Here is a 14,820-nt window from a genome sequence, read left to right as displayed (position 1 = left end):
AGGTCACGATCTCATGGTTCATGAGTTCCAGCCATGTGTCGGGCTCTGTGCTGAAAGCTCAAAGCTTGGAGCCTGCCTCAGATTCTGTGTCTCCCTCTCTCTCTGCCCCTCCCCCACTCCTGTTTTCTTTCTCTCTCTCTCTCTCTCTCTCTCTCTCAAATAAACATTAAAAAAATTTTTTTTTAAATTTTTTAAAAAAAGGAAAAAGAAAAAACTGAACAGGTCAAATGACAATTTAAAAAACATTTTCTAGCCAATATAAATTCCTCATGACCTTCTTATCTAGGCTCAAACTCTAGATGATACTACATATGCTTTATGAAAATAAATGATTATAAATAAAAACAAAAAAATAGGAATATAATCATTATATGGACTGCCATTAAAAAATAATAAAAACCATTCTGGGAGCACCAGAATCCTAAAGCTACCATTTTCCAACTTTGAAAATCAGCAAAATAGTGTCAATTCAGGGAAGGTAGCTCTTGAACTGGACCTTGAAAGACTGTATGATTTTGTTAGGGGAGTGACCCTCTCATATTTCTGTATTAAGTTGCCTTTTTTTTTTTTTTTTTTTTAATCTCACAATCTTTTCCATGCAAAATGGACTGTGAATCACACTGTCACAGAAAATAAGTAGGTTTCAATAGTGAGGGTAAAGCAGAGTTTTAAATTCAAACTGGAGGGGCACCTGGAATGCTCAGTCAGATGAGCCTCTGACTCTTTATTTCAGCTCAGGTCACGATCCCAGGGTCTTGGGATCAAGCCCTCGCTGGGCTCCACGCTACGCCTGGAGCCTGCTTAAGATTCTCTCATCGTCTCTCCCTCCTTCCCTAGCCTTACTCCCTCTGACCCCCTCCCCTGCTTACAGGCTTGCAAAATCGCTTTCTTAAAAAAAAAAAAAAAAAAAAAAAAAAAAAAAAAAATTCAAACTGGAAATGAATGCTAAATATTCTCTATTTTTAAAAAATGTTTATTTATTTTGAGACAGAAAGAGTGAGTAGGGGAGGTGCAGGAGAAGGAGAGAGAAAGCATCCCAAACAGGCTCTGCGTCATCAACACAGAGCCCAGTGTAGGGCTCAAACCCACAAACTGAAATCATGACCTGAGCCGAAACCAAGAGTCAGATGCTCAACAGACTGAGCCACCCAGGTGCCCGGCATTCTCTCTCTTTTAACTGCTCTTTGTTTTTCTGATAAATGGTTGCTGTCTGATTTTGAAGACAAAGCAGAGCATAACTGTTAAGATTTAATGTATAAATGAAACGATGTAAGATCACAAACCTTATATTTAATATTTTAAGATCAATTTCTCTAAGTACTCAGGAAAAATCCAAGTTTCAAGTGGTAACAGTATCAGTTAAACTTTATCTGCACCTATAATACTTCAGCTGTTATTTTTACCACAGAGTGGATCCTTCAAAGACAAATACAGATTCTAATTTTTAAAATGCAATTTTTTTCATTTAAATGTATTTCCTCTAAGTGACTTACAAGAGTGAAGTAAGAGCTTAAGTAGAAGAGGCGGACATATATTAAGCAACATTTCTAAGAAATACCTCAGAAGAAGAAATTTAAGTCATATGAAGACAGAAGAAATTATAACTGTTATTAAACGAAGAAAAATGTCAAAAGACCAAATGTAATTTAGAGAAAGCAGTTTCTATTACATTTGGATAAGAAAAAAATAGATAAAAAAATTAAGATTAGAAAACGTCACAAAGAATGAAATGGATAAATTTGTAATTTTCTGAAAGCATAACACAAGCCTAATAAGGATAAGATGATGAGGACACTCAATATGTATCATAAAATGATTATCACCATTGGAAAAAAACTAAAATAACAGACATAACTAGCTAACTCTTACAAAACAAACTAGACTTGCTTATTACTTTAATACAAATATTCGCTGTTAACAAATACTGAATTTAGCATCATTAACCTTGCTAACCTTGTTTAACCTCTTATGGTAGTATAAGAAAGTTTAAGCAAAAAAAAGGAAAGAAGCTTAACATTTATTGAGGGCTGTGTGTGTGTGTGTGTGTGTGTGTGTGTGTGTGGGAGGGAGGAAGAGAGAGAGACACCATGTTTTCAGTGCTGTGTGAGTGAATGAGTGTGTGTATATGTGTATATCAAACAAAGATAGATGTGTTATTATCTTCACCTTATAAACACTCATGCAAAGTAAGATAAAGTGATTTGCTTGAATTCATACTACTGGTAAGTGGCAGTCAGGTAGTCTAATACCAAGGCATATCTGACTTGATCACTATATAGACAGCCACTGTGGTTAATTATTCCATCTACTATATGATGTATCATTCTAACTCATTTTAACTGTGTGAGATATGCTCTCATTGACTGCTAGTTGAGTTGCTGCTTCTTGGCATGTTTTTCTAGTCCAGATGTGGTGTTAATTATGTTCTAGTACATCTGTCCTCATAGTTATTTTATACTCCTATGGTTCAGAATAAAACCCACCCCTTCAACCTGTACCCTTTGTGCTCCAAATAAGAGGTATAAAAACACCACCTATTTCTCCAGGAAAACAGATAATGACTGGCTTACAGTTTTCAGGTAGTAAGTCAGTATATTTTCTATAACATTCTATGATTATGTAACATTATCAATTCAAGACACTGGGACAAGTAAAGAAACCAAAATGATCACTGACTTGAGAACTCTAATAAACCCTTCATTTCTATGTTCATCTACCTTACTGCTCCCAAATTGGGTGAGGACACATGGGAATGTGGAAAGACCCACAAGAAAGAGGAAGTAAGTAGGAGGGCAGAATTATGTTATAAAAACAAACATACCTGAAGGTTTTTTCACATGAACTGCACAGACTGGTTCTGTAGTAGGAAAAGAATATCACCACACAATACAGAAATTCTCAGAAAAAAGCTTTTTAGTGAAACTGTAGCTGTAATTATATTAACACAGAAAGCCAATTTCTTAAAAAATATTTTCATAATGTTTATTTTTGAGAGAGAGCACAAGTGGTGGAGGGGCAGAGAGAGAGGGAGACAGAGATGTGAAGTGGTTCTCCGCTGACAGCAGTGAGCACAGTGCAGAGCTTGAACCCATGAACTGCAATACCATGACCTGAGCCGAAGTCAGATGCTCAACCAACTAAGCCACCCAGGCACCCCGGAAAGCTCATTTCTGAAATACAGTTGGGGCTATCAAGATCAACTTTAGTTTTTCCAAGAAAGCAAGTGTAGGTCCATATTTGTTAACTACGTAGATTTTTAAGCTCTAAGATACTGTTGAAAGAAGCTGGGACCTCTATTCATTTTAAAGTCAGAATATATTTACTAGCTTTTAAGAGGCAAGTACCAACTTGAATTTAACTAATCCAACCAACCAAAAAAAAAAAAAAGGAAATACTAAAAACTGACCAGAAGGACAGATGAATCATTAGCTATTTGAATAAATGGGTCTTGTTTCCTTTAAGAAAAAGCATTATTAGAAAGCTAGCATAATTGGGGCACCCAGGTGGCTCAGGTCATGATCTCACTGTTCGTGGGTTCAAGCCCCACGATGGGCTCTGTGCTGACAGCTCAGAGCCTGGAGCCTGCTTTGGATTCTGTGTCTCCCTCTCTCTCTGTTTCCCCCTGCTTGTGCTCTCAAAAATAAAGATTGAAGGGGTGCCTGGGTGGCTCAGTCGGTTAAGCGTCTGACTTCAGCTCGGATCACGATCTTGCAGTTCTTGGGTTGGAGCCCCATGAGGGGCTCTGTGCTGACAGTTCAGGGCCTATAGCCTGCTTCGGATTCTGTGTCTCCCTCTCTCTCTGCCCCTCACTGCTCACACACACACACACACACACACACACACACACTCTCTCTCTCTCTCTCTCAAAAATAAACATTAAAAATTAAAAAAGATTAAAAAAAAGAAAAAAAACGAGCATAACTTAATAAAAATATATTCCACTTGCCACAAGGGTTGAAAGAACATGCCACAACTGGCTTTGTAGAACACTTGGAGCTGACACAAATATGGCCTAATCTACCTGGTAGGTCCAGTTCTGAGAAACCTATTCACCACTGCATCTTAGAAAAATGACCTACAGAGAGGAAAGAGTTCTTTCAGGACTTTTAGGTATTTTATATTGGCATAGTCTAACCATGCTTGCAAGCAAATAATAATAATAACAATAATAAAAAAAAGTCTAACAGAAGCTGTGGGCTATAATAAAGAGACAAATACTACTATTTATTATATTGTATCTAATACTATTATCATTTTGTGTAGTAACCTTTTCTCCCTTAAAAGCAAGGACCAAAATACCATAAAATTTTTAAAATGTTTATTTATATTTTTAGGAGAGAGAGAGAGAGAGAGAGAGCGAGCACGTGCACATGCATGCACAAGGTGGGGGAGAGACAGAGGGAGAGGAAGACAGAGGATCTGGAGCAGGCTCCATGCTGTGAGCGCAGAGCCCAAAACAAGGCTTGAACCCACGAACCATGAGATCCTGACAGCCGAAGTCAGATGTTTAACTGAGCCACCCATGTGCCCCATAAATTTTGTTTCTATCTTCTTTGAATGTGGCTAAGTACGTGGTAGTTGCTCATTAAATATTTCCTGAAAAAGCTAAGTACATGAGAAATAAGTTTGGCTGTGGTCAAAGAGTTATCCTCTTCTATACTAGACATTTAGGACAAGAAAAATCAAGAGAAGCCCACAAATGGTCAAAAATAAATAAGAATTTGAGCAGAAAGTAGAAATGAGAATAGAAAGCAATTTCTAATTTGCTTCTGCATACATTATATCAAAGAGAATGAGATTTGTTTTGAACAACAAAGATGAAATAAGTATAAATAAATTAGAACTGAATTCTCTAATGAGTAAAGAACTTGTCAGAAATTTAGTTAACCAAAGAGGTCAAATTCTTACGTTAGATAAATTGTATATCAAAGTACTCAGGGAGCTTCTAAATAACATTGCTGAGCCATTCTTAGAGGTATCTGTAGAATCAGGAGAACCACACAGATGTCAAAAAACTAGAAATGGGAATCTGTTATGCTTTTAAAAATGAGAAAAACCGTTTTTGTTTTTTTTTTTTTAAAGCTTGGCTTTAACAGTATTCAGAGAAAATATAAAAGATACTTTTTATAATCTTTGAGTGGGAAAGACCTTTCTAACTTATGTTGCAAAATCTGGAAAAGCCATAAATTAAGCAAAAAAGGCCCAATAAAATTAACATTTAAAATTTAAAATTTCTTGTTAAAAATTAGCAAAGTCAAAAAACAAGTGAAAAACTAGGGTTAAAATACTTACAAATCATAATATAGACAAAGGGTTAATTTCCTTATATATAAAGGACTTCTACAAACCAATAAGAAAAAGATCAACACATTAAGAAAAATAAGCAAATAATATGAAAAATTCACAGAAAAGGAAATTCAAACTCTTAAACATATGAAAAGATGCACAGCCGCATTCATGAGAAGTATAAGCAAATTATAATACGATATTCTTTTTTTTTTTTTATCAGATTGGCAAAGATAAAAATTCTGGTAACATACCATGTTAGTGAGAATAGGGTAGAAGACAGACACTCTCACACATTTTTTTTCCCCCTGGTGGGAACATACTAGTGCGCAGAGTACACATTTATCTCAAGCTCACATGGATCATTTCCCAAGACAGACCACAGTAAGGGCCATAAAACGCATCTTAAAAAGTTTATAAGAATAAAAATTATATAGAGTATACTCTCAGACCACAATGGGATTAAATCGAAACTCAGTAATAGAAAAACAGCCAGAAACCCATGAAACACTTGGAGACAAAGCAACACATTTTTTTTTAATGTTTATTCATTTTTAAGAGACAGAGACAGAGCGCAATTGGGGGTGGGGCAGAAAGGGAGGGAGACACAGAATCTGAAGCAGCCTCCAGTCTCTGAGCTGTCAGTACAGAGCCTGATGTGGGGCTCGAACTCACAAACCATGAGATCATGACCTGAGCTGAGATCAGATGCTTAACTGACTGAGCCACCCAGGTCCCCCAAAGCAACACATTTCTGATAATACACAGGTCCAAGAAGTCTTTTTCTTTCTTTTTTTTTTTTTTTTTTTTTTTAATTTTTTTTAATGTTTTTATTTATTTTTGAGACAGAGAGAGACAGAGCATGAATGGGGGACGGTCAGAGAGAGAGGGAGACACAGAATCCGAAGCAGGCTCCAGGCTCCGAGCTGTCAGCACAGAGCCCGACGCGGGGCTCGAACCCACGGACCGTGAGATCATGACCTGAGCCGAAGTCAGACGCTTAACCGACTGAGCCACCCAGGCGCCCCAGGTCCAAGAAGTCTTAAGAAAAATTTACAAATATATCAACCAATGAAAATAAAACTTACCAAATTTGGGGGGATGCAGCAAAGGCCATATTTAAAGAGAAATTTATAGCAGTGAATGCATAGTTAGGAAAGAAAAAAGACCTAAAATCAATCATCTAAACATCCACCTTACAATATAACTCAAAAAAGAGCAAATTAAATACAAAGTAGAAGAAAAGAAAAATTTAAAGCACAAATCAATCAACTGAAAAGAGAAAATCAATAAAAGTTAATGAAACCAAAAGCTGGTTCTTTGAAAAGATTAAAATTCCAGCTTAACTAAGAAAAAAGAGAGAAGACAGAGATTTATTAATAACAGAAATGAAAGGGGGGGCCATTACTACTGACACTATCAATAAAGGAATAATATGAACAATTCTAAGCCCAGAAATTTGATAACCTACATGAAATGGATCGATTCCTTTAAATACACAATCCAACAAAACACACAAAAGGAAATATAGATAACTTGAATAGTCCTATATCTGTTAAAAAATTATATCAATAATTAATAACCTTCCCAAACAGAAAGCACCAGGACCACATGGGTTTGCTGGTAAATTCTACCAAACATTTAAGGAAGAAATTATACCGATTCTCTGCAATCTCTTCCAGGAAGCCGAAGAAAAATTTCTTAATTCATTCTACAAGGAGAGCATTACTCTAATACCAAAACTTGACAAAACCTTAATTTGTCATTATACAGTTATTAAAACCCAGACAGACATATTCAACACAAAGTATGAACACTAATGTACACTATGCACTTTAGCGAATTAAGTTTTAATTAATTGAAGAAAAAGAAAAATTGAAAAAAAGAAAAATTGAAAAGAAAGTACAGAGAATTTCCATGTATCTGCCTCATCCTAGTTTCCCTTATTCACACCTTGTATTAGTGTGATATGTTTGTTATAAGTCAATTTGATATACTATTACTAACTAAAGCCTATAGTTTACATTGAGATCCATTCTTAATGTTGTATAGTTCCAGAATATCACTCAGACATTAAAAAGAATGAGATCTTCCCATTTGTAAAATACAGATGCACCTAAAAGGTATTACACTAACTGAAATAAGTCAGACAAAGAAAGACAAATACCATATGATTTCATTTACATGTGGAATCTAAAAAACAAACAAAAAGCACAAACAGACTCATAAATACAGAATACAAACTGATGACTGCCAGAGGGGAAGTAGGTGGAAGGATGGGCAAAATATGTGAAAGGGAATGGGAGATAACAGACTTCCAGTTATGGAATGCATAAGTCACGTGAACAAAAGGTACAACATAGGAAAGCAGTCAATGGTATTGTAATAGTGTTGCATGGTGACAGACGGTAGCTGCACTGGTGGTGAGCACAGCATAATGTATAGACTTGTCAAATCACTATGGTGTACGCCTGAAACTAAAATAACACTGTGTCAACCCTATTTTAAAAGGAAAAAAAAAATTTAATGTTTATTTTTGAGAGAGACACACAGAGGGGAGAGGCAGAGAGAGGGTGAGACACAGAATCTGAAGTGGGCACCAGGCTTTGAGCTGTCAGTATGCACAGAGCCTGACGCAGGCCTCAAACTCACGAACAGTGAGATCATGACCCTAGCAGAAGTTGGACACTTAACTGACTGACCCACATAGGCACCCCTCAAAAGAAAAAAAAATTTTTAAAAGATTACATAGTGTGTGTATATATATGTATATATGTGTATATATATACACACATTGATATCCATACAACAATGGAAAACTACTCAGCCATAAAAAAGAATGAGATCTTGCCATCTGCAAAATATGGATGGACCTAAAGGGTATTATGCTAAGTTTAAATAAATCAAAGACAAATGCCAAATGATTTCATTTATATGTGGAATCTAAAAGACAGAACAAGGGCGCCTGGGTGGCTCAGGCAGTTAAGTGTCTGACGTTGGCTCAGGTCATGTTCTCGTGATTTGTGGCTTCGAGGCCCAAGTTGGGCTCTGTGCTGATAGCTCAGAGCCTGGAGCCTGCTTCAGATTCTGTGTCTCCCTCTCTCTCTGCCCTTCCCCTGCTCACACTCTTTCTCTGTCTCTGTCTCTGTCTCTCTCTCTCTCTCAAAAATAAACATTAAAAAAGTAAAAAGTAAATTAAAAAAATAAAAGAACAAATGACCTTTTGATTGCTTTTTATTCTAATTTTCTAGTTATATTTTAAATGTCTTCACTTTCTCTTTTCTTCTATTAAAAAGATATTAATAAATTATTTAAAAATATTTGTTTATAAACTCTAATAAAAGCATCATCTATGGAACTGCTTCCATTATTTTTCTCGTGATTATTAGTCACATATTCCTGTCTCTCCATGTGTCTAGCAACATATGCCTCTCTGTTTCTTCAGCAACTTAACCATTTTTCCTCTACTTGTACCGGGAGTATTGGCGGGCTGTGACTTAATATCTCTTTCTTGGAAGTAGATGTCTTCCCTTCCTCCTAGAATTTCTTTTCTTTCATTGTAGGAATACTAAGTTATCATTGCTCCCATTTATTGAGAAACTGCTTGAATGTTGGATACTATTGGTTATTCTGTTCTTAATTTCATTTTTATCATAAGATTACATTACACTAGTACCTGAGCTGCTCCAAAGCCATCCAGCCATTTCCTTTATTGAAAATAGTGATCAAGATGATCCTCCATAAGGCCAGTATCAATGGCACCAAAGCCACATTAAAAATAATTTTTTACCAGAAATTCTTAAGAATACACATGCACACAAAAACCTATGCTGTAGTAGAAAGAGCACAGAATTTAAAGAAAGAAAACCTGGTCTACACCTCATCTCTGTCACTTACTAGGACAGTGACCTTAGACAAATAATTTTTGTACTTTGAATCATGATTTTCAATTCATTAAGTTGCTGTGAAGACAAAACAATGTATTTTGTTCCTTTAATGTTTATTTTTGAGAGAAAGCGAGAGCATAAGTGGGGGAAGAGCAGAGAAAGAAGGAGACACAGAATCCAAATCAGGCTCCAGGCTCTGAGCTATCAACATAGAGCCTAACATGGGGCTCGAACCCACAAACCATGAGATCATGACCTGAGCCAAAGTCAGACGCTTAACTGAGCCACCCAGGTGACCTCAAAACAATATATTTTAAAGACCTCTGTAAATTATAAACACATTTTAAGATGTCTTACATAATATTATTATCTAGTTTCTAAATCTACAGATCAAAAGCTATAAATTAAACAAATACAGAGACACAGGTATAATAGATATGCTGATAATAAAAACTGACAACTAACACCAAAGGAAGAGTCAAAAACTATTTTAAAAGTACCAATTAGAACTAAGGGTGAGTTAGTCAATATAGCCTAAGTAGCCCCTACATATTTCAATGGACCCTGAAGCTATTAGTCTACCTTGACCTGGTACAGTAATTGGTATTTATGATAAGAAGCTTGAATTTTAAAGTAAATCATATCCTGGGCACCTGGGTGGCTCAGTCGGTTAAGTGTCCAACTCTTGATCTTGGCTGAGGTCCTGATCTCATGGTTCATGAGTTTAAGCCCTGCATCAGGCTCTATGCTGACAGCCTGGAGTCTGCTTGGGATTCTGTCTTTCCTTCGCTCTGTCCCTTCCCCACTTGCACTTTCTCTCTCTCAAAATAAATAAACTTAAAAAAAAGTAAGTAATCATATCCTTTATTATTACTATTAAAATAAAGTATTATCTAATAAACTTTAGACTGCAATCAAAAATTACTAAACTAGAGTCTCTCCTAGGAACTTCCACTACTAGTAGACTTCCACTAAGTTACAGCACATTTGAATGGTTTATTTCAACAATATTTGCTTATGGAAATAAAAGGGAGTGATGGGGGAGGGGGAGGGATGGAGGAGGGACTTGAGAAAGAGGGAGGCTAGACCACAGCATCAGTAACCTTGTGTGATGTGATCATTAACCTTTCTGGTAAATGTAGCTGGCAGTTCTCTGAGGTACCTCGTTAGAATATGAGGAAAGCCACACAGATATTGCACAGACTATTCAAAGATTATTTCATTTACACTGAGAGCTATTACTCTGCTTCCATGTAGCAGAAAAATGAGGTTACAACAATTCTTTTTTGTATTTTTTATTTTTGTGATGAATCGTCTTATCAATAGACAGAGACCAGCTAATTTGGCAATGGGAAGAAAATCAAAGCAGATGTAAGCCTCTCCATTCACATGTGCCCTTCCCCCGGAGATCTTCTCTAGCTAACCTCACCTGGTCTGCCAGAAGAGGAGTGAAGGAAAGATATTCACCATAGTGTGACTGCTTAGAAGTTCCTGTATGAAAAGGAATAATTTGAAAGCACTTGTGATGGTTTATTAGTTTTACAGGATTCTCTTTTTCCTGGTTTCTCTTTAGAGGGGAAAATAACATGAATTCAAAAGCAATTCCAGTCTGAAGCACAACTATTTGCTTGCATAACAAAAATCTCTCATCTTTTTCTACATATTAATAGTCTTAAATGAGTTAAAAAGAAAAATACTTTTTAATGTTTTAGAACTCTCTAGTAATAAAAAATACAAGAAATAAAATTTTTCTTTCATATTCCTATAATTCTCCAAAGTATTAAAATAAGTATTTAGATGTTTGGGTCATTTTTTTTTCAAAAATGCTAAATCTGAAATCAAATGCATTGACCATTTAGTTTTACAGAATAGGGATAAATTAATTGGTTCATCAATTATTTATATAGACAGACTAAGGAAGAAGCTATTAACTGCTACCAATTTTATATTATAGGCATTAATGTTTATGAAAGTATTTTTTAAATTTTAAATAATATCCATAAAGTTGTAAAAGCAAGTTTGAAATACTAACTGAAATCATTTCTGAATCTATCTCTCGTTGTGTAATTATAAGAAACAAATGTTTGATTTCCTCTGAAGTCCTGTTATATCTTACCAAGTTGTTAAATACACTCTTAATTTGTATTTATTGAAAGACAGCTCAATGTGATAAAGTTTTTATTTTCCTTTAAGTTAATTCCAGGTACTAACTTTACAAATTCTTTTCCTATTCAGAAATTTTGCTTTGTAAACATTATAGAGTTGGAGAAGCCATAACTCATTAACCCTTATTTTGTTAGAATAAAAGGTTGGGATTGGTATACTATAAAAAAAATTACTAAATTTAAATTCCAGTTGGGTAATATACACATGGATTAGTTTGTACGGAGGAGCCAAAGCCTTTCTATCATGGGATCTTAGAATGGGTAAGGCTCTGAATACAATGAGGATCTGCATCATTAATTCACTTTTACAAATGGAAAATTTTGTAAACGTATCATTTTATACAAGTTAGAAGAAAAAAAGATGGCACCTGGGTGGCTCAGTCGTTTAGGCATCCGACTTCGGCTCAGGTCATGATCTCACGGTGTGAGATGAGAGTTTGAGCCTCACACTGGGGCTCCTCTGCTGTCAGCATGGAGCTTGTTTTGAATTCTCTGTACCCTTCTCTCTCCGCCCCTCCCCTGTTTGTGCTCTCTCTCTCTCAAAGATAAAACAAACATTAAACAAAAAATTATAAAAAAAAAAGAATAAAAGAGACTGTGGTTAAAAAATGATTATGGGAGGGGGTGAAATCAACATACTAGGTAGGAGTGCAAGAGGCAAAGGGAGAGACAAGATGACTACACGTAGGACAGGTCAGAGAGCACATGTGGCACAGAGTTCCCAAGAGCAAGAATTATTTGAGGGAATGCTAAAGAATGGGAGAGCTGGGTTGTGAAGTAGTTAATACACCACGCTTTAGTGATATTTATAAAAATTAATACAGGAAATAGTATAAATGAAATAAAACTGGACCAAAAATACTTGTAAAAGTGTATTTATGGATGAGTTAAGGACATAACTACAGAGTTCATTACAAAAAATACTCAGAATATCAGGGTTAGCCATAAAAAGACAAGATTTCAAAAAGTACTAGATATAGGAAGTCAAGAACCAGAATGAAAAACAGGTACATGTTCTAATGTAAAAGAAGAAAATCAGTATCTTGCTATTGTTGAAACGGAGATAGCACCAGGATCTTTTTCACAGGTTCTGTTACCATTTCCCTAAAACTTTAAATGTGTTAGGTTAAAACTAAGAGTCATTTTATCTTGTATTAAAAGTCTGCACAGGTGAGGCAAAAGTGGTCTAAATTTTTGTGTGCATGATTTCATTATGTGATAAGTGTTACTATTTGCTAAGCAAAAGGTATATCAACCAAGTCCTAAATTAGTAATATCTAAAAAGACTTCTGAAAAGACAATTTTAAAACTAATTGAGTAATCTTATGAATAAACCACTATACCTTAGCAAGTGATTTTACAATAGGATTCTCCATAATCCCCTTCAGGAAAATAAGGTCTATTTCTTCTGCTCCTGTAGATGAGGGCAGCTCTGTAAGGTTATCCAACACTTGCTGCATTGCTGCTAAGATAAAAGCAAAAAACAAAACAAAACCAAAAAAACTTAAATTACAAGCCATTATGAAATATAATTATAAAATAAGATATATTTTATATATGTAAAATAATTTAAATAAAAAGACATTAACAATTAACACTCTTTTGGAAAGTTATGTTTTAATAAAATGAGTTGTTAAATGCTGTAAGTTTCAAGTTGAATTCCCATGAGGACAGTTTTTTGTATGCCATTTGGGCTTTATCAGACTACCTTATACATACTTACCACTTTGCAGTTGCTTTATATATTTTTTTAATTTAAAACTTACTCAAGAAGAAATACAAAATTTTAATAGATCTATAAAAAAGTAAAGAGATGGGATTACTAATACAAACTTTCCATAAGCCCAGAATTAGATGGTTTCACTGGTAAATTCTATCAGACTTTAAAGAGGAATTTAAAACAATACTTCACAAACTCTTCAAAAAAAAAAAAAATAGAGGGAATACTTCCCAATTATTCTATAAGATCTTGATACTAAATCCACAAAAAAGTATCACAAGAAAATTACAGTCAATATCCTTTATAAATATAGATGCACAAATCTTTAATATAATACTGGCAAACTAAATCCAGCCACATATGAAAAGGACTGTACACCATGACCAAGTACAACTTATCCCAGGAATATAAGAGTGGTTCATCAACAAATAAAAGTCAATCAGTGTAATACACTGTATTAACAGAACAAAAAAAACCATGGTATCTCAAGAGGCACAGAAAAAGCATTTGACAAAATCCAAACCCTTTTCATGATAAAAATATTCAACAAACCAGGAACAGAAGGGAAATTTCCAAACTTCATGAAAGGTGTTTATGAAGAATCTATAACTAACATGATACTTAATGGTGAAAGACTGGATGCCTTCCCATAAGATCAGGAACAAGGCAAGTATGTCTACTCTTGCCACTTCTATTCAACATTATAGTGGAGATTCCAGCCAGGGCACTTAGGCAAGAAATAAAAGGCATCACACTGGAAAGAAATAAGTAAAACTATCTATTGTTGCAGATGATAATACCTGGTATACAGAAAATCCTAAACTACACACACAAAAAATTACTGAGTTCAGCAAGTTATGTTTTGTTGCAGGATACAACCGGAAAATACAAAAATCAAATGTATTTCTAAATATTAACGATGAATAATCTGAAAATGACATTATGAAAACATTCTTTTTACAAGAGCACTAAAACAATAATTACAAATAAATGCAACAAAGGAAATGCAAGATTTATACACTGTAACTATAAAACATCATTGAAAGAATTAAAGAAGACTAAAATAAATAGAAAGATACCTTATTTCCATGTATTGGAAGTCTTAATGTTGCTAAATTGGCAAACTGATCTACAGACTTAATGCAATCCATGTCAAAATCTCTGCTGCCCCCTTCCCTTTTATTGCAGAAACTGATAAGCTGAATGTTATAAAGTTGTCAAACATTCCCAAACTAATTTGTACATTTAATGGAGTTCTAATCAAAATGCAACAGACCCTCCCACATGTTTTCAGGCCAGGTCTGGCTTGTTCCCCCCCCCCCCCCCCATAAGGAAATGGCCAGGGAGTTCCAGGAAACCTGGGCTAATGAGGCAGGGGAGTGGGAAAAACCAATGCAGTTCTCCACAGGTTGGGGAGACCACAGTGTTTGGCAGTAACTGGTTGTCCTGGGGCAATGTTGTGCTAGTGAATGTCTACAGGAACCTGGTATACATTGTCAGTTTTAGTAAAAAGCAAATCATGTGCTTTACAAGGAAATCTTGAAAAGGACCTCAAGTCCCTTTGGGACCCATGCTTCTACCCGATATTCCACTATTCAGGCTTCATGATATGCAGTATGAACCCTAGCTCCTTGGGAATGATGATGCAAGGCTGGTACAATGGAAACCCAAGGAAATCAGAATTGTTACAACTATCTAACCAGGATGAAAGCTCTGGATGCCATCCATGCCTATGAGATCCCGTTTCAAGCTGAGGCTGGTA

General features: G+C 35.4%; 1 protein-coding gene across 3 annotated transcripts in view; it reads right to left on the bottom strand.

The window, feature by feature from the left end:
* Window positions 1-14,820, bottom strand: part of PALS2 (protein associated with LIN7 2, MAGUK p55 family member) — a 103,030-nt gene that overhangs the window by 44,174 nt on the left and 44,036 nt on the right. For 2 of the 3 annotated variants that reach the window (XM_078441337.1, XM_078441341.1), the window contains exon 2: window positions 12,682-12,800. In XM_078441337.1, coding sequence (XP_078297463.1) covers window positions 12,682-12,798 — 117 coding nt within the window. In that variant the 5' untranslated portion in view covers window positions 12,799-12,800. Of the gene's footprint in view, window positions 1-12,681; window positions 12,804-14,820 lie in introns of all 3 variants that reach the window. The other variant, XM_078441338.1, reaches the window with a different exon arrangement.

This window comes from Panthera onca, chromosome A2 (assembly GCF_046562875.1).
Source record: "Panthera onca isolate mPanOnc1 chromosome A2, mPanOnc1 haplotype 2, whole genome shotgun sequence".
Classification (NCBI taxonomy): Eukaryota; Metazoa; Chordata; class Mammalia; order Carnivora; family Felidae; genus Panthera; species Panthera onca.
The sequence above is the reverse complement of the archived record's forward strand: the minus strand, read 5'-3'. Positions and strand labels throughout refer to the sequence as shown.